Source organism: Mustela nivalis, assembly GCF_964662115.1.
Source record: "Mustela nivalis genome assembly, chromosome: 11".
In the NCBI taxonomy this organism is placed as follows: Eukaryota; Metazoa; Chordata; class Mammalia; order Carnivora; family Mustelidae; genus Mustela; species Mustela nivalis.
In genome coordinates, this window is record NC_139030.1 from 72034120 (window position 1) to 72054205 (window position 20086).

The 20086-nt window shown below is 44.5% G+C and overlaps 1 protein-coding gene and 1 long non-coding RNA gene across 6 annotated transcripts in view; one reads left to right on the forward strand and one right to left on the reverse strand.

The window, feature by feature from the left end:
* The window catches only part of LOC309843843, a 137753-nt gene that overhangs the window by 83370 nt on the left and 34297 nt on the right, over positions 1-20086 (reverse strand). For 2 of the 4 annotated variants that reach the window (XR_014300364.1, XR_014300365.1), the window contains exon 2: positions 19035-19271. This is a non-coding gene — a long non-coding RNA (uncharacterized lncRNA). Of the gene's footprint in view, positions 1-11238; positions 15258-19034; positions 19272-20086 lie in introns of those variants that run through there. The other 2 variants (XR_014300366.1, XR_014300367.1) reach the window with 2 other exon arrangements.
* The window catches only part of ASB18 (ankyrin repeat and SOCS box containing 18), a 63501-nt gene that overhangs the window by 26886 nt on the left and 16529 nt on the right, over positions 1-20086 (forward strand). For both annotated transcript variants that reach the window (XM_082689791.1, XM_082689792.1), the window contains one exon: positions 18088-18592. In XM_082689791.1, coding sequence (XP_082545917.1) covers positions 18088-18592 — 505 coding nt within the window. The remainder of the gene's footprint in view (positions 1-18087; positions 18593-20086) is intronic.

Consider the following 20086-nt stretch of genomic DNA (forward strand, 5'->3'; position numbering starts at 1 on the left):
TTCCATCGCCCCCACTGATCTGCTTTCGGCCACTATAATTTAGTCTGAATTTGCCAGACTTTTGTATTTTGTCCCATCTCTTTCATGCGACGTAATTACCTCGAGATTCATCATGCGGTTTCATGGATCCATGATTCACTCCTGTTTCTAGCTCAGTTGGTGTTCCACGGTATGGGAACACCACCATGTGTTTATCCATTCCTACACTGAAAGACACTGGATTGCTTCCAGTCTGGGGCTATTACAAATACAGCCGCTATGAACACTTGTGTGCCAGCCTTTGTACAGGCGCATGCTTTCCTTTCTTCTGGCTGTAGACTTGGGATTCGAAGGGCTGGCCCCTCTGCTATGATGTGATTAAAAGAAACGGCCAAACTGGTTTCCAAAGTGGCTGTGCCACGTTACATTCCCACCAACGGTGTCCTGGTTGTTTCACACTCTCACTGGTCCTTGGTATGGTCATCCTTTAATTGTAGACATCCTAAAAGGTGTGTCTAAGTATACTATTAGTTTTGATTTGGAATTCCCTAATGACAAGTGATCTGAGCATCTTTTCAGGTGCCTATTTAAGTTCCATAGATCTGCTTTAATGAGGCACCTGCTGACCCCTTGTGCCCATGTTTTTAAATTAGGTTGTCTTCTTAAATTTTGAGATTTCTTTGTATATGCTGGTTGCAAGTTCCTCACCAGACATGTAATTGGTTAATCTTATCTTCTGATCCATGGGTTATATTTTCTTCTCTTAAAATTGTGTTTTGAAGAACAGCAGTTCACAATGTTGGTGGAATCCAGCTTATCAATTTTTTTTCTTTTAGGGATTATTTTAGGTTATTATATATATATTTAAAAAAAAAAAAAAAAAACCTTTGCCTAACCCAGGGTCACAAACATTTCCTCTTGCATTTTCCTCTACAAATGTAACGATTGTATATTTTACACTTAAATCTGCGACCCATGTTTAGTTAATTTCTGGATATGGTGTGAGGTATGGGTCGAAGCTTTCTTCTCTGCATGTGGATGTCCAATTGTTCCAGCACCATTCGGCAAAAAGCCTTTCCTTTCTCCACTGAACTGCCTTTGTACTTTCATCTAAAAGCAACTGACTATACATACGTGTGGGTTTCTTTCTGGACTCTCTTGTCATGTGCACACAGGACAGGATGAGGTCTGACTGTTTCAGTTGGTTAAGACCCAAAGAGTCACCCTTAAATTCAGACCATTTATCACTTATAGAAACAGTGAAGAGAGGAATAGCCAAAAGTGCCAGCACCTCCTCCTACATATCAGGAGGGACAACACCTAAAGGAAAGGAGGCAGATAATTAGCAGTCTGAGTTATAGGATATCCATTTGCTGAAGAGCCAACTGTAGACTTCAGCTGAATGGTGCTATAGTCTGAAGCTTTGTTCTCAGGAGGCAAGGCAGAAAGTCCCAAAACTCACCAGAACCCAAAAGATAATGAAAAACTCTCATGATAATGAAGCAAGTGGACACTGGCCCTACAGCAGCACTTTAAAGCTTCCCATCCATAAAGATCACTGAGTGTCCTGCCAAGACTTACATCAGCAGTGGGTCAAGACTTCTGCTTCCATGGCCTGTATGGATACATGCAAGGTTCCCAGGGCTTCACAGTGGAGCCTTTCTTATATTCATATTATATTTCATTGATCTACTTGTCAGTGTCAACACCAATTCCCCATTGTATTGAATATTATAGCTCTAGAAGATCTTGAGGTCACGTAGTAGAAGTTCTCAGGCACTGTTCATTTGCAGAGTTGTTTGGCTACCCTAGCTCTTTGCATTTCCATACAAATTTTATTTTATTTTATTTAAGTTATTTATTTATTTGACAGCGTGAGAGAGGGAACACAGCAGGGGGAGTAGGAGAAGGAGAAACAGGCTCTCCCCACCTGATCCCCACGGCACCCCCAACCCCCCTGCCCCACCCCAAAGCCCCCCCAACCCCCAGCCCCCCAGGCAGAGAGCCAGATATGGAGCTCTTCCCAGGACCCTGGGATCATGACCTGAGCCCAAGGCAGACGATTAACGGCTGAGCACCCAGGTGCCTGTCCATATAAATTTTAAAACTAGTTTGTCAATTTGTATAAAAAAGAATTCAGGGTTTTCACTGGGATTGTTATGAATCTATGGATCAATCTATGAATTTGGGGAGAATTGATATAACAAACATAATAAATCTTCCCATTTCCTTTTCTAAGATTTTATTTGTTTATTTATTTATTATTTCATTTATTTATTTATTTATTTGACAGACAGAAATCACAAGTAGGCAGAGAGGCAGGCAGAGAAGGGGTGGGGGGGAAGCAGGCTCCCCGCTGAGGAGAGAGGCCAAGCAAGACTTGATCCTAGGACCCTAAGATCATGACCTGAGGCTCAACCCACTGAGCCACCCAGGTGCCCCAAGCTCTCCATTTCTTTCGTTCTTTAATTTCTCTCTGCTGTTTCTTAGTTTTCAGCATATGCCACATTTTTGTCAGATTTCTCGTTAAATTTTTTTTTATTTTTTGGTGCTTCATAAATGGTATTTTTTAATTTAAATTTTTATCATACATAGCTATCATATAAAATAATAATTTATTTTTTGTTTATTGATCTTCTATCTTGCAACCTTGCTAAACTAATTGTTCTTGTAACTCATTGGAAATTCCATAAGATTTTTACGTGGGCAGCCATGTGATCTTTGAATGAACAGAGTTTTATTTCTTTTTCTGTTGATGCATTTTATTCCTTTTTCTGGTTTTATCGCATTGTCTAAAACCTCCAGTGCAATGATGAATAGAAGTGGTAAAGAGCAGAAAATTTTTCTTATTCCTGATCTTAGAGGAAAGCATTAAGTCTTTCCCTATTAAGTATGATATTAGATGTTGGATTTTGTAGATGAACCTTTTCAGATAACAGAGTTCCCTTCTATTCCTAGCTTTCTGAGCATTTTTATTATGAATGGATAGTGGATTTTTTAAATGCCTTTTCTGCACATTTAGAGATGATTATATGGTGTGTTTTTTTAGTCTGTTAATAGGATGATTAACAATGATTGTTTTCCAAATGTTAAGCCAACCTTGCCTTCTTCAGATGAACTACACTCAATCATGAGTGTTATCCTTTTTAATAAATTCTTTGGTTTGATCAAATGGAAATAAACTTAATCTGTATCTATGTTCATGAAAGATATTTGGCCGTAATTTTCTTTTCTGGTAATCTGTTTATCTGGTCTTTGTGTCAGAGTGATGCTGGCCTCAAAAATGAGTTGAAAAGTGTCTCTTCCTTATCTTTTTTCTTAAAAAGCTTGATATAAAATTGTTACTTCTTTCTTAAATGTTTAATGGAATTCATCAGTGAAGTTACCTGGGACTGAGTTTTTTCTTTGTACGTTTTCTTTCCTTTTTTTTTTTTAAGATTTTATTTATTTATTTGAGAGAGAGGCAGTGAGAGAGAGCATGAGCAAGGAGAAGGTCAGAGGGAGAAGCAGACTCCCCGTGTAGCTGGGAGCCCAATGTGGGACTTGATCCTGAGACTCCAGGACCATGACCTGAGCAGAAAGCGGTCGTCCAACCAACTGAGCCACCCAGGCATCCCTGTACGTTTTCTTTTTAACTATTAATTTCTCTTATAGCTATAGTGTTACTCAAAATATTTCTTTCCTTTTGAGTGAGCTTTTATAGCTTGTATATTTCAAGAGATTTAGCCCTTTCGTCAACATTGCTGAATTTATTGGCATAAGTTGTTCCTTATTATCCTCTTAATCTATAGAAGCTATAGTAATAGCATCACTCTCATTAATGATATTGGAATTCATTATATTGTTTCTTTTATTTTCCACCCTGATCAGTCTTGCTTTTGATTTCATTGGTTGGTTAGTTGGTTTTACTGTTTTCTATTTCACTAACTTTTCCTATGGTCTTTATTACCCTCCATTCTTTAATTATCTTGAATTTCATTTGCTCTCCTTTTTTTAATTGCTGAAAATAGAAACTAATGTCATTGATGTGACAATTTTTTTTTTAATTTTCTAATATAGGCTTTTGGTGCTATCCATGTCCCCATATGTATTATTTTAGCTAAATCCCACGAATTTTAATATCATATTTTCACTTTCAATTAGTCTTAAATTCTTTCTAATTTCTCTTCTTTTTTCTTTGAATCATAATTATTTAGAAGTGTGCTATTTGGTTTTCAATTATTTGGGTATTTTCCAGATATCTATAGTATTGATTTCTAATTTAATTCCATGTGATTAAAGAACTTACTTTGTATCACTTTAGTACTTTTAAATTTGAGTCTTCTTTTATTATCCAAAATATATTTGGTCTTAGCAAATGTTCCAGGTACACCAGAAAGGAATTTGTATTCCACAGTTTGTGGGGAAGTATTCTATAAATGTCAACTGAGTCAAGTTTCTGAATAGTATTAAGTCTTCCATATCCTTACTGATATTCTGCTCCTTTCTTTTATATGGAATAAAGAGGTGTTGATATGGAAAAAGGTGAAGATATGGAAAAAGAGGTGTTGAAATCTCTGACTACAACCATGGATTTGTCTATTTCTCTCCACAGTTCTATCAGCTTTTGCTTCAAATCTTTTGAAACTTTGTTATTAGGTTCATGGATATTTAGCAGTTATGTCCTCTTAAAGAAATGACCTCTATCATTATGAAAAGATACCTTTTTTTTAAGATTTTATTTAAATTCAAGTTAGTTAACATATAGTGTATTATTGGGTTCAGGGGTAATATGTAGTGATTCATCAGTTGCATATGGCATGTAATATTCTTTGCTATTCAAGTTAGTTAACATATAGTGTATTATTGGGTTCAGGGGTAATATGTAGTGATTCATCAGTTGCATATGGCATGTAATATTCTTTGCTCTAAAATCTACTTAGTCTTGGGGTTCCTGGGAGGCTCTGTGGGTTAAGCATCCAACTCATCAGCTCAGTTATGATCTCAGGACTGTGAAATCAAGCCCCATGTCGGGTTCTGCCCTTGGTGTGGACTCTGCTTGAGATTCTCTCTCCTTCTCCCTTTGTCCCTCCCCGCCCTGTGCTCTCTCCCTTTTTCCCTCTCAAATAAATAACCTTTTAAAAATAAAATAAAGCAACTAAAAAATAAAGTCTACTTAGTTTCATATTAAAATATCTAGTTTGATGTTAATATAGATTGCTTCTGAACAGTGTTTTCATTAGTATATCTTTTAACATCTGCATTAGTTCTCTACTGCTCCATAACAGATCACCACAGGGGCACCTGAGTGGTTCAAACATTTAAGCCCCCAACTCTTGATTTCAGCTCAGGTCTTAATCTCAAGGTCATGAGGTCAAGCCCCATGCTGGGCTTGGATCCTAATTAAAAAATAAAAATCGGGACCTGGGTGGCTCAGTGGGTTAAGCCTCTGCCTTCGGCTCAGGTCATGATCTCAGGGTCCTGGGATCGAGTCCCGCATCGGGCTCTCTGCTCAGCAGGGAGCCTACTTCCCTCTCACTTTCTCTGCCTGCCTCTCTGCCTACTTGTGATCTCTGTCAAATAAATAAATAAAATCTTTTTTTAAAAAATCACCACAAACTTAAAAACAACTTGAAACAACACACATTTATTACCTCAAAATTTCTATGGGTGAAAAGTTTGGGAATGGCTGTGCTGGGTTCTGTACTTCAGAGTCACAAGACTCCAATCAAGATGTCATCAAGGCCCAGGGTCTCATCTGGAGAATCAACTGGAAAAGAATCTGTTGCCAAACTCATAAGGTCATCAGCAGAATTCAGTTCCTCAGGGACTGTGGAATGAAGGCCTCAGGGGTCTTTTTAAAGCTTTATTTATTTATTTTAGAGAATGGGTGGGGTGGGGGATTAAGGGAGAGAGAGAAAGAAATTTAAGCAGATTCCACACTGAGCAAGGAGCCTAACACCGGGCTCCATCTCATAATCCCCATCGCAACCTGAGAAAAAAACAAAAGTCCAGTGCTTAACCGACTGTGCCCCCCCCCCCAGGTGCCCCTGAAGGTCTTAGTTTCTTGCTGAGAGTTGATTGGAGGCCAAACTCAGTTTGTGTCTTTATTTTTAAAGTGGATTTCTTACAGGCAGCTTATAGTTGGATCTTTCTTTAAATCTGGTCTGATAGTCTCTGCCTTTTAATTGGATACTTAAATCATTTACATCTAATGTGATTTTGACATGGCTAGGTTCAAATCAAACATCTTGCCTTTTTTTTCTATCCATTCTTTGTTCCCTTTATCTTCTTTTTTTCTACCTTCTTCCGTATTAATTGAGGGTTTGGGGGGGTGGGGGCACCTGAGTGGCTCAGTGAGTTAAGCATCTTTTTCTCAGGTCATCATCCTGGGGTCCTGGGATGGAGTCCCACATTTGACTCCCTGCTTAGTGGGGAGTCTACTTCTCCCTCTGCCTTCTGTCTCTCTTTCCTTCTCATGCTCTCTCTCTTTCTCTCTCTTAAATAAATAAATAAATAAATAAATAAAATCTTTTATTTTTAAAGGGGAGGATTTTTTTGTGATTCCAATTTATCTCCTATTTTAGCTCATCCTATACAACACTTTGTTGTGTTATTTTAGTAGTTGCTTTGGTTTATAGGATACATCTTTGCTTTATCAGTCTGCTCTCAAGTAATACCATACTACTTCACATATAGTACAACAGTATACTTCCATTTCTCTCCTCCTAGCCTTTGTGCTATTGGTATCACACATTTTACTTCTACATAAAACTCCCACAATAAGTTGTTAAAGTTTTGTTCAACTAGTTGATAATTTTTAAATATATTGAAATAATAGGAAAAAAAGTGTTTATGCTTACCCAGGGAGTTCCTATTTCCAGTTTCCTTCATCCTTTTGTACAGATCAAAGATTTCATCTAGTATCATTTTCTTTCTGCCGGAAGGACTTTTTAAAAATATTTTTTGAGGGAAGATATCCTGGTGATGAGTCATTTCAGTGTCTGTGTGTTTGAAAACATCTTTATTTCACCTGAATGTTTGAAAGATACTTTCTTAGGTAATGAATTCTGATTTGGCAGAGTCTTTTTCCTTCAGTGTTTTAGACAGCTCCATTATCTTTAAACTTGCATTTTTCAATGAGAAATCTGTCTTCTTTATCTTTATTCTTCTGTAATAATGTCCTTTTCCCTAGCTTGAATCTTTTCTCCTTATCACTGATTTAAGAAATTTGATAATAATGTGTTTTGATGTTTATGTTTCTTATCCTTAAGATTCAGTGACTTTCTTGGATCTATGGGCTTATACTTTTCATCAAATTTGGAAAAATTTTGTCAATTATTTCTTTACATTTTTTCTATACGATCTCCTCCTCCCTTTCAGGGACTCCAATTACAGGTATGTGACACCATTTGAGGTTGCACGGCTTACCCATGCTTTGTTCACTTTTTTCTTCTGTACTTATCTTTTGTTCTAAAATACATGATCTACCATTATTCCCATCCATATTTTTCATCTCAGTCATGGTTTTCAACTTTAGAAGTCCAGTGTTAGGTTTCTTTTATTATCTTCCCCCACATTTACTTAATATGCTTTGTCCTTCTTCTAGCTTCTCAAATCTATGGTAACCATTGTAGTAACTGTTTTACCTATCTACTAAGTCTATCATCTAGGTCAGTTTTAATTGACTGAGGTTTTTTTTTTTCCTTTCTTTCCTTTCCTTCCCCCCCCCCTTTTATTTCACTGGGTGCTGGATATTTTTGTATCCCTATCAATATTCTTGATCTCTGCTCTGGAATGTAAAGTTACTTGGAAATACTTTATAACATTTTTGGGTCTTGACCACAGCAGTATTTAGTCTAAGGTTAATTTTTCCCCACTACTGAGACAACACCCTTCTTAGCACTCCAATCCATGCCCCATTATTTATGAGATTTTATGCTCTGGTTGTTGAGAACAGGCACTATTCCTGAACCCATACATGCTATGGGCACAATTTCCTCTAACCCTTTCGGGGAGGAGTGCTATTTCCCCAGTCATGAGCAGTTCCCTCACACACATACACTAACCAGTAATTGAACGCATTTTCAAAGGGGACCCTCTACAAAGTTTTTTCTCTGTGAAGACACCCCTGCCAAGTACTTTGCCTTGCAAATGCCACCTGCCTTGGCCTCCCCAGACTCCTAGATCCCACTCCTCAATTCAGAGAGTCCCTTGCTCTCTGCCTAGGATCTCTTCACAGAGCCCCCATCTGGGAGCCCAGAGGTCCTTTGAGAGGTCAAGCAGTTCAGTGTTTGCCAGTCATGTTGGTAAGTTCAGACCTTGTCATCCATTTCTGTCCTCAGCGGTAGGCATTCTCCATTTGCTAGTTCAACTTTAGGGGATGCTGGGTGAGAGGCATTTGGAAATTATCTGTGCTACCTTTGCAACTCTTCTATAAATCTAAAATAGTTTTAAACTAAAAAGAGTTTTTAAAACCAAGTTGGCTTCACACCCTGGGCTCCAACCTCCCATTTTACAATATTAGAAAAATACTGCTCTTTACTAAGAAAGGAGATAGAAACACCTACTCAGAGTACAAATTTTTGTGAATCCCTTCAAGAGCTCTTCCAATAAGCCAACAAGCTCACATTTGGATATCATAAAGAGCTGAGATGTACGCAGACCACCAGAGCTATACACTGTGTGATAGAAACTAATTTCCTGGCTTGAGCTGGTTTTTTAGGAATCATACAGGTCCAGAACATGGTTTAATAAGGACTTTTTTAAATGCTTTTGAATTAATGGGGAGATTTTAAAATCTCCTTTCTTTTGTCTTCATTTCTCCTCCTTTTCTTCTTCTCATTTGTCTTCTGCCTCTACGTGTCTCTCAATGTGAATCTTTCCCCCTGGTGCTTTCATTTGACAGTCTTGACTTATTTAAATCCTGGCTAGTGGGGGAAAGTTTGAGATAAGTGATGAATATCCCAGAAGTTCAGGCTGAACTATGCAACAGCTGACTTAGAATCCCTTCTATATCCATGATTATAATGGGAAATGCTGGTGGATTCCATTGAACACCTCTACAATAACATAGCCAACTACCTTGAAGGATAAAAAGGTAGTAGATGTCAGAAAGGGCTTGGGGTTTCGACCACAGCTTTTCAGCTCTAAAGAGTTCCCCTAAAGTTAGACTCCGAGGAGGTCTGTCTTCAGGTAGTATAAACATATTATCACTTTGACAAGAAAGAGCTACTTTCTCCAGAATCTTTTATACATAGTAGATTTTAGGTCATCCTTAATTTTTTTACCTTACAGTAGAGAGGGGGTCGTTGACCTACATACAGAGCCATTTCATTTTCTTACTCTTGATGACAATGGTCTCCACACCTAGGGACCCACTTCTGCTCCAACCCCTTTTAGTCAGCAATTCACCATGGGTGCAAGACTTTAAAACCTTTGAGTCTCTGAGTTCCTGGGATTAAAAAAGAAAAATTATCTGTGCTTCCTTCCAACCAGCAAGCTTCAGAATTCAGAATTCAACACACAAAAAGGGATATCGAAGCTTTAATCTAGGAACCTTTTGAAGAGATTTTCCCAAAAAGAAAAGTTCCAGTAAAGTTACTCTCTTCACGTTAGTAGCCTGCATGTCAGCCTCGCCCTATTTATTATCAGGCTCTTCTCCTTGACCCTTTTTAAAATTCTGAAATAATTAAAATGAGAAAAAGAATTAGTAGAGTCCTGATTCTTTTTTTCATGTAAAGTTATCTGGACTTAAATAGAAGTAAGGAGGACTCTCTTCCTTCATGAACATACTAGTAAAAAGCATGCATGTTAACTTTTTTTGTCCCAGCTGGATTAATTTGACTTAATAAAATATAATTCATAAGCCAGAATTAGACCTCTGAAAGCAGCTAATTACCTTAAAAATCACTGAAGAAAATCACTGGACAATGCTTTTCTGGTTCAGACCAGACAGGCTGAAATCCGAGCAGAGAGAAAGAGGGTATTAGGTTTCCTGAGGCAAGAAAGGCACTCTCTGGTCAGGTTCAAGCATGGAAAACTGTTGAAAGTCCCCACACCAACCCCAATGTCTCCACCAAATAACAGAAGAGTTACCTGCCTAAGGAGCCAGGCTTTCGGGCACTGATACATAATCCAGAAAACTGTCCACACTTTCCACATCCTAAATGAATAAGTTATTTTTTTGAGGGGAGAAAACATGGCCTGATCCAACAGGTGTTTGAGGCATCAGAAGAGCAAGGTGTCAGGGAGGGGCTGCCTCCGTCAGGTGATTTGATTATTTGCAGAACTTCACACATTCCTGAGCACTTGCAAGGGTCTTAATTCCCATAGTCCTCTAGCAGACCTGCAAGGCATGGTTATCCCCAGTCTGCAGATCAGGAAACTGAGCCTCTTCAAGGACCCATGTTTTGGTAGTAAGGTGGCACACGGTGGAAATTCCCAAAAGCCAAGTGTTGTAAGATAGGCCAATGCTGAAAGATCACCTCTCCCTTGTTCACCTAAGTTCTTTTCAAAAAACTCTGTATCTAGTCACCACCTTTCAGACATGAACTATCCGAGGTTTACACCCCTTCCCACCAACCCTGGCCTCTCAGGCAGATTTGTCGGCTTTCTGGTCACTTGCCAAGTCCTATTTGAACATCTATAACTCATCATCAGGAAGGAAAAGAGGTAATGCAGCCAAATCAAACCTTTACCCTCAGGGCACAAGCCTTGATCAGACACTTCCAGAAAGTTATATAAATGTCCAATAAGTCAATGAAAAGGTGCTCAACATCATTAGCCATCTGGGAAATGCAAATTGAGGCCACGAGGAAAAATTCACTCTTTCACACCCATTAGAATGGCTAAGATCAAAAACACTGAGAAATAATGAACATCAGGAAAAATTCAGAACAACCACAGCTCATGTACACTGTTGTTGGGAGTGTGTAATAATGTAATCACTTCCAAAAATGTTGGCCATTTATATACATTAAATATATATTAAATATCAACTACACACCTGCCAGCAATTCTACTTCTAGATATTTCCCCAAGAGAAATCAGAAAATATGCCCTCAAGAAGACTAACACAAAGATGTTTATAGCAGGGCATTGATTAGGCATCTGCCTTCAGCTCAGGTTATGATCCCAAGGTCCTGGGATCGAGTCCTGCATTGGGCTCCCTGCTCTGTGGGGAGCCTGCTTCCCCCCTCCCTCTGCTACTCCCCCTGCTCATGCTCTCTCTCAAATAGATAAATTAAGCCTTTAAAAAATAAATGTTCATAGCAGCTTTATTCATAATAGCCAAAAAAAAAAAAAACACAGAAAAACTCAAATGTCCATACTCTCAATAGAAGGAATTTGAAAAGTGTGGCATATCCATACAATTAAATATGACTCTGAAATAAAAATGAATGTGACTCATGCATGCAACAATAGGGATGAACGCCGCGGACATTACACCGAGCAAAAGACGTCAGACACCAAAAAAGAGAAAATTCTAGAAAAGACAAAACTAAATCATGAGAGAGATCAGAAGAGTAGTTGTCTATGGGAGTGATGACTGACACATAACAAACACAAGGGAATTTCTTGGGTGATAGAAACATTTGACATCTTGATTTGGATGTTACTTACACAAGTGTATTCCTTTGTCAAAATTTATACAACAGTAATCTTAAGACCAGTGCATTCCTCTGTCTGCAAAATTTCCCTCACCTTAAACATACATACATACATGCATTCAAGCATGCATACATACATAAAACTTTTCTCTCATCCAATTCAAAGCCCCCCCACCTTATCCCTACACCTGCTTTAAAAGGGAGTCAAGTCTTGCTTTCTTCTTTTTTTCATTCTTCATTTTGCTCATCATTCTGATGATTCTGGGTCTTCCTCTTCATCCAGTGTATTGGGAGGAGAAAGGGGTTGTCTATTCCTTGTTGAGGAAGGGACACTAGTGAAGCTTCTAGAAAGTCAAGTACTACTTCAGGGGCAAGCAAAGCAGAATTCTCAGTTTGTTCCTTAAATTATTTCCCAGTTTGCCAAAATGCAGGGTTTCACTTGCAATCTGGGGAGACTCTGCCCAAAATATCATCACCAGCCACAACCATCGATCACTTCAGAAAAAAATGTAAGTGATGGCCATTGCTCCGAGAGAAACCATAAGGATGGAAAAGGCCGGCCGATTTCTCTCTCAATCTTGCCCCTACCCTGACAGATTTGTCCATGCACATCAGTCATTTCAACTGTAAACATGTATGCTTGTTTAGTCTCACAGTTTAGCATCCCTGAAGAAAGAGAAAGAGAAGAAACCACAGAACAGAAAGGGGCGGGTGGCAGGTCCCCAAAAGAGAGCCTCAGCAGAAGGTCCAAGGAAATAAAGTGGAACTGCTCCTCCATCAAAGTCTCAGGGCAGTGACTTCCCCGTCCTTCATTCAGAGCCAGCTGGGGAGTCTATCCACAGGAGGGAAACTTCTCACAATAGCTTCATTAGAAAACACGGCTGTATTTTCCTCTCAGTCACTCCCCCATGTCCCCTGCCTCCCACAGGCTGGCACTTGCCCAGGGCTCAAATGGTGGCGTCCAGCCCCCACCCAGGGACCCAGACTTGGAGCTCCAGCCACCTTGCCCCAGGGACCCGTCCCCAGCCCATCACCAGGCATATCAGCTCTGAAAAGGAAACATAGTAGCAACGATGATCCAACAAGACTGGTTCATAACACTCACTATGCACATCAACCAGTGTGAAACCCCTTCTGCCTGTCAGGGGGACTGGACAACAGTCATGGAAGGAGAATGGGGAAGGGCAGTCAGGCTTATCCAAGGACCCTGGAGACCTCCGGCCATAGGAAACACTGCTCAGGAGACAGATGATTAACATGCGAACATAGGAGCTGTGTCTGTTTCCCCACAAGAAAGATTAAGTGAGGTTTCTGGATCTTAAGTTTCATTTGATTTTGAACAGTTTCTTCTCCCTATTGGTTGCATTGCTCTCTCGGTACCAGTTTTTGGTGGTTGCTGGGTCATGCTGTTATCCAGGGATAGCTGGGGCTCCCTTCCCAAGCACGATGTACTGGCTGTGGGTTCACTGTCATCTCCCATGTAACCCTTGAGATCCTTGCCCAAACCTCGAAAACTGAGTCCAGCTGGTAAGAATGAGATCTTGCGTGCAGAGCTGCTGGCACGACTGGGTGAGAAGCAGGTTGCTCTCACCTGCCCCACAGCACCAAGTCCCCAAGGCTGGTGACCTCCCCTGCTTTGTCCTGCCTTCTGGGTCCACGAGTCTTCCCAGAAATTCTTGTGACATGCTTAAACAAGACACACTTCTCCCTGCTTTGAGGGTGGTACTGAACACAGCACAGACGGTGTTCCCCGCTTACTGAATGAATGAGCGAACGCACGAACCACTGGCAGAAAAGTCCAGAAATAACTTATGGAAAATGCCTTGCACTCCTGGCTCGGAGTAATAGACGATACCAGTGGGAAGAGGCAGCAGGTGGGCGAAGTGACTGAGAGCTTTGGAGCCAGAGGAGGAAGTCCTTGACTGTATGGCCTGATCCAAGTCACTGGTCTTTTAAGCCTCAGTTTCCCCACTTGCAAATTCCATCCACAGTGTAGATTTGTTGCAAAACTGCAGACAATTATTTTTAAAAAATAAATCTAAAAATCAAGTACTGGGGACCTCTCAGCTCAGGTTCAGAGGCTTTGAGATCCCACTGTTGAGGACTTTGTGGAAACCAAGTAATGAGGAGCAAAGAAGGAAAGCCTTGAGCAGGCGCGGTCTCACAGGATGCAGGGAGGCTCGGCAGGTGGCGTCAAGGGAGTGAGGAAACAGCAGAAAAGCCCGGGGTGAAGGGTCGGTGTGGGCTTCCGCACCTGGGAGGGAACCAGGCAGGGCCTCGGGAAGATGCTGGAAGGTAGATGGGAGCCATGTGTGGGATGTGGGCTCAGAACCCTACTTTCCCACTTAGAAATAAGTTAAAATGACATTGATTCAATAGCCCTTGATGGGCTCATCTCTATTAACTCCTGCTTTCTGGCTCAAGTAACTTTCTCTGTGTACTATGAACCTCGGGCCCTTGTAACAGCCTGTCACCACGATCACTATCAAGGATGGCGAAGAGGCATGGGGGCTGTTAGTGTTCACCCTAGCTGCTTTGGATCAGAGGCTGCTCAGACACACAGTGTCTCCTTAATCCCTGCAAGCCAGAGATAAGTCCTTCTGACATGCTTACATGGAAATGTAGCCTTGGTCCCTGACAGTGACCGTTGGACACTGGCCCCAGGCCTTCCTGATTTGCCTGCCTATCAGGATAGCAGGAAACCTACTCATAAAACCTGCCTCCGAGGAAAGGACTCGGCCAAAGCTGAGTTGCCCACACAGTTGTGCAAAAACTTGGGTGGGGCTTTCCTCCCTGGGCTATTTCTTCTTCCGCTGGAGAACTTGACACCTATCAGGTCAGGTCTAGGAGGTCCCCAAGACAGTTATCACTTACCACTCTGCTTATCACCACCCCTGCCCAACTTCAGGCTCACCTTCTCGGGGGGTACTGCCATACATACTTTCTATGAAGCGCAGCTTGGACCTGGACAGAGCCATGGAAACTTTGAGCTCCTTCTGGGAACCTGGAAAGCTCAGCTGACATTCTTAGAATCCAGGAATGTCGCAACAGCCGGCAGGGGACGGGTCTGTTATTATCAGCCTCTCTTGCTCCCTTCTCGAACTGTAACTCTGATTCATTATGCAAATTTTGAAAATATAGGCAAGCAAAAAGGAAATCAGAACACCCCTCACCCCATCAGCCATAGGTAAACACACATCAGCCTACTTCCAGGCTTGCTTGCTATCGATGCCTATACATCTCTGCTTTAAAACACAAAAACAAAACAAAACACACACACACAAGACTGCTCAGTGCTGTTTTGTACCTCATCTTTTCACATAACCACTGCAAATAGCTTTCCGTGTCATTAAACAGGCTCCCACACCTTCATTTTTGATGACTGCCCAGTGTGCGCCGGCTAGATCTGCCTCAGTCAATTGTTTGTGTTGTTTCTCTCATGCCTGTGGTCTGCAAGTTACATCATTACCTGCTCGAAGGAAGTGCCAAGGTTTAGCCAATTAGAAGCTCTTCATTAAAAACGAAAAAGGGCACCTGCAGCCCTCCAGAGGGTGGGCCGGTGTCCTCGTTCTTCTGAAGGGTATCCTTGTTGCGAACAGCAACCTGGCCCTCCGCCGGTGAAGCCCTGGATGGGGGAAAGAGACCCGGCTCTATTTCCCCGTGGACCTCTTTGGAAAAGCTAGGCAGCTTTAAAAAAAAAAAAAAAATAGTAAAAGAAAATGTTTTGTGATTGTTTGTGAGCACACACAGGCTCCGCGACAAAATGAGACAGAACCCTTGATTTCTCACCTCCTGCTGCACTGTTCAAAATGTTCAAAATGCCTCCCAGAGAGGCACGGAGGAAGCAAATGCGAAACACTGATTGTGAAATTCGCATCCTCTCTTAGCTGGTTATTGTCCCGAAGGACATTTCACATCAAACTGTACTTGTTTCTAAAGATTCTTCCCCCCAAGACAAACCACTTCTCCAGATCCTGCTGTCGGGAGGCTAGAGAACTAGAGAGACAGAATTAAAAAATGCTGAGGGACCCGGGGTAGAGACATGAATGGGACGGAAGGACAGAAGCCACTTCCAGCCTGGAAACCCTCGATGGGGGATCTCGTTGGGAGCCCCAGCCAGGTAAATAACAGGAAAAAGAGCCGCCACAGAAAGGAGCGCTGAAAAGCAGTCATTAAGCAGATGCGTTGGTGCGACATGTTGAATTTCAGGGAATACCCACAGCGGGCTAGCTCTGCTGTGGGCACTGAGGCACAGACACCAATAAAACCCCATTTCTACACTCAGGGAGCCACCCGTCTTAAGAGAGGAGTCCGACGTGCTAATGCACGTTTGAAACAGGGTGTGATAAATGCAATTCCCCGGGCACTTCATGTATGTGGTATATGATGACAACACCGGGGGGTAACCCTCTGTCGGTGGCACTGGGAAGGCATCGCAGATGAAGAGGAGGGGACGTGGGGAATGTGTGCACCACCCCCAGGAAGGAGCCGCAGGCAGAAGGCATGAGGGCACGACACAGCAGGTGTGTTCCAAGAACTGCACCTGGCCAGGCAGGGTTGAGACACAGGCTGGAGCTCCAGGAATTAAAGCCGCAAGGCCAGTGGGAGCTGGGTCAGACCGCGTCCTGTGTCTGAGGGGGAAACGAGCATGGGCTCCGTGCAGCGGGCAGGAGAAGCCCTCCGGGTTTCATCGGGCACATGGCTGAGTCACACTGGAGAGGCTCCTTCTGGGTGGTATGGAGCTTGCTCGATTAGAGCAGGGGGCAGAGTAGGAGTCCGCGGCTAAAGCTCAGGCTAGAAATGATGTGGGCCTCCACACAGGGCGGTGACGGTGGGAGCGGAAGGAGGAAGCGTTTCCGGTGATGATGAACGACTAGGAGTCCACGGGCCAAGTGACCAGTTGAAATGCAGGGCAGCCGGGTGACAAGAAAAAGGCAAAGAGCCAATAACTTACAGAACAAGACAGGGAGGCAGAAGAGGGTTAAATCTGGGGCAGATGATGGAGAAGGGACTCCCTTCCCCAGGCACATGCGGAAAGGACGGAGCAGTCGTTCCAGAAACAGATCCCAGTGGCAGTCGGGATGGACTCGTGGGCAGAAAGCAGGATGGGCGGCCGCTCCTGAGAGAGCCAGAGCTCAGAATAAAGCAGGACCAGAGGGCGGACGGGGAGGACACAGGAAACCGAGAGGGAGCAGAGGCTCACGAGCCACATTTGGCGTGGGGGATGGCCACGTCCCCTCAGTTCCAGGGGCTGGGATGCTGAGAAGAATGACCACAGTGCCACTCAGGAAGGAAGAAGGCCAGGACGGGCTGAGAGATGAGGGGCCTACAACCCACGTCTGAGCAGGGCGGAGATGAGAAGGGGACTGACAGGCATGGACGAGCTAGAGAGGCCGAAAGCTCCGTGAGCAAGGCAAACACATTCACAGCTTGTCCAGACGGTGACCCAGGAGCACGGGTTCGCAGTGGGGCTGGTGTTTTAGGAGTGCCCACAGGGGACAAGGGCCAGCCCCGTGGTGGAGGGAGGGGCTGTGCGACTGGCCTCCTGCTTTCAGCCGAGAGTTTCCCACTGGGGTCCGAGGCCCAAGGCTCAGCATGACCCTGGCCCAGTCAGCAGCCTGCCATCTGCCCTTAGGTAGGCGTGTGGCGTTCCCCCAGGTGCCAAGAGGCTCTGAAGAAGCCACTGTCCCGAGAGGCACTGGTGTTTGAGGAAGAGGACACTTTGGGATCAGCTGGTGGACTGGGAGGCAGCAGAGGACTCCCACCTCTGAGGGAGACCACAGTGTCCCATAGGAATCTAGGACCCTCCCCCCCCCCCAGGAGACCACTGGGGTCTGTACCCAGATGGGCCCAGCCAAGATTCACAGTCTCCAAGGAAAGTCCGATTGAAACAAAGGGATTCCCCCTAGTTAGGGATGGCTATGTGCTCTACTCCTTCTTCCAGCCCTGTCTGAGGACACCCCAGGACCAATCCGTGCCATTGCCTTGAAGGATGCATTCAGTCCCTCTGTGGGAGCAAGGCAAGCCTTGCCTCACACCATCACCAAAGATGAACAGTTTACAGCAGAGACTGAGAAAGAGCCTGATGGTCTAAAGGACCCTCGGTAGAACCAGGACTCCCAGGCCCTCTGTGATTGGCAACTATGACAAAGAGCCCAGGTAATTAGTGCTTCGAGCACTGCCATTTGAACCACATTACCTTCCCAAGGATCACCAAGCAGCTACAAATTCCTCATAAGGTCCTACTCTGCACATGGCGTCTTCGGAAACCTTCCAGCTACCTCCACCACTTGTAAGCCCCAGGGTCGTCCAGACTCTCACTTCCGCCCCTCAGCTCAGGCTGACCTCCCAGAGCCTGGGTAGGGAAATGCTGAGCTCAGAGCCGCCCCTGCCTTCCACGGAGCCGACATGCCCCAGGAGTAGAGTGGAGGGGTGGAGGGGTGGCAGCGGCGATCAGGGACCATAGGGGGGATCGCGCACCCGGACCTCGCAATGACCCGCCTTGGCCTTCCCACAGGTGTGCGCAAGCGCTGCTGGAGCACGGCGCCTCGGTGCACTGCGCGGGCGGCGCGGGCGGGGACACGCCGCTGCACGTCGCAGCGCAGCGCGGCCTGGACGAGCACGCGTGCCTCTACCTGTCTTGCGGCGCGCGCGTGGACTCGAGGAACGGGCGCGGCGAGACGCCCCTGAGCGCGGCGTGCGGCGCGGCGCGGTGGCCCGACGAGCACGCGCGCCGCCTGCGCCTGTGCGCGCTCCTGCTGCGGCGCGGGGCGGCGGCAGACGCGCGCGACGAGGACGAGCGCAGCCCGCTGCACAAGGCCTGCGGCCACGCGTGCCCGGGGCTGGCGCTCCTCCTGCTGCGACACGGCGCTGACGCGGGCGCGCTCGACTACGGCGGGGCCTCGCCGCTGGCCCGCGCGCTGCAAACGGCCGCCTGCGCTCCTGAGCCCGGCCCGCAGCGCACCGTGCAGGCGCTGCTCAACCACGGCTCCCCCGCCGTGTGGCCCGACGCCTTCCCCAAGGTAAGAGGGCCCCGGGGACCGGCCTGCAGCTGGGGGCTCGCTGCGCCTGCGAACTTGTCGGGATTGCAGCTTCTGATTCCCCAGGTGCGGGAGGTGGGGGAATATAGCTCTCCCTGGTGAGGCGGTGGCTGCTGAACTTGGGGCCACACTTGGAAGGGCAGGTGTCCCTGGGCCAGTCCCTAGAAAATTCAGTTGGCTGGGCGCCTGGCTTGCTCCTTGGGTGGAACCTGCAACTCTTAATCCCCGGGTTGTGAGTTCAAGCGTCACGTTGGATGCAGAGCCAACTTAAATATAGTTGTTTTTAAATAAACTGGGGACACAGGACACTTAGTTGGACGGCGCCCTCATGGCTCAAAATGTTTTGGCAGCTTATCTAATTGGTAAACAATGAAAGTCCATCCAGTGTTTGATATAAAATGAAATACCCAATCTGGCTACCTACCTTAGTCATTACTTGAATGAAAGCACTTGACACGTCTGCAAATATCTGACATTCAGTCCACACCACACTCCTACACAAGACACCAGGCACGTGACCCAGGCCCATGAGGTTCTCCCACCTGGGTTTCAGCCAGGTGAAATGCCTCATTCAGGGTTAGGACTGTGTTGGGGTCTCAGCCCCAAGTTGCAGACTTGACTCTGAAGCAGCATGTCACTTTTTCCACGTATCAGATCTGCCCTGAAATGACAAAGATAAAGGGTAAGGATTGCCCATTAGAGAAAGCACTTAGAAGATGGAAAATATTTCCAAAACGAAGGTCCCCAAATATTGGTTGGAATAACGGTTTGTCCTCCTAAAAAGACTCCATTGAAAGGAAGTCATGCCATTAGGTATAAACTGAGAGTGTTTGACTTAAAAATTATCCCCAGACTCAGTGATCATATGCAGGAGACACACTTTGGCTGGGTATGTTTTGAACAAATAGCTGAAAAGCTTCTACTTTAAAAGGACATCACTCTAGATGGTCTGAAATAGTGAAATCCACACACTTCTCTCAAATGCCAACTTTGCCTTGTAGATGCATTCAGAGTAACACTTGTGTCTATTAAAACATAGGTCAAAGAGGGGCAATTCTACCCACATAACTCCCTCGGTGTGTCCTTACCTCACCAGCACTGTGACAAGGTTCTTCCCCTACCTCTCACAGTATCTTTGAATTGTTCTCCATGGCACTCCACTAATGCAGAATTTCAATATGGCAGGCTCTTGAAAGGGAGCACCAGCATTTCCATATTCTGTACCACTTACCTTTCATAGTCACCATTTACATTGCAATGTGTCCCCGTATTAGCGATCTTGGTTTATCAGCCAAGGGAACAGGACATCCCTGCTGCCCCTCCGGCCATGTTTGCATTAAACCAAGAAGCTCACTTCACCCTTCCTGGCATGGAACCGCATAAAGAAGGACCGAGAAACAAACAGAACAAAATAAATGTCCTTACGCATAGGCCAAAAGTGAAAAATATTTGGGGCAAGTTCTTTAAAAGAGAAAA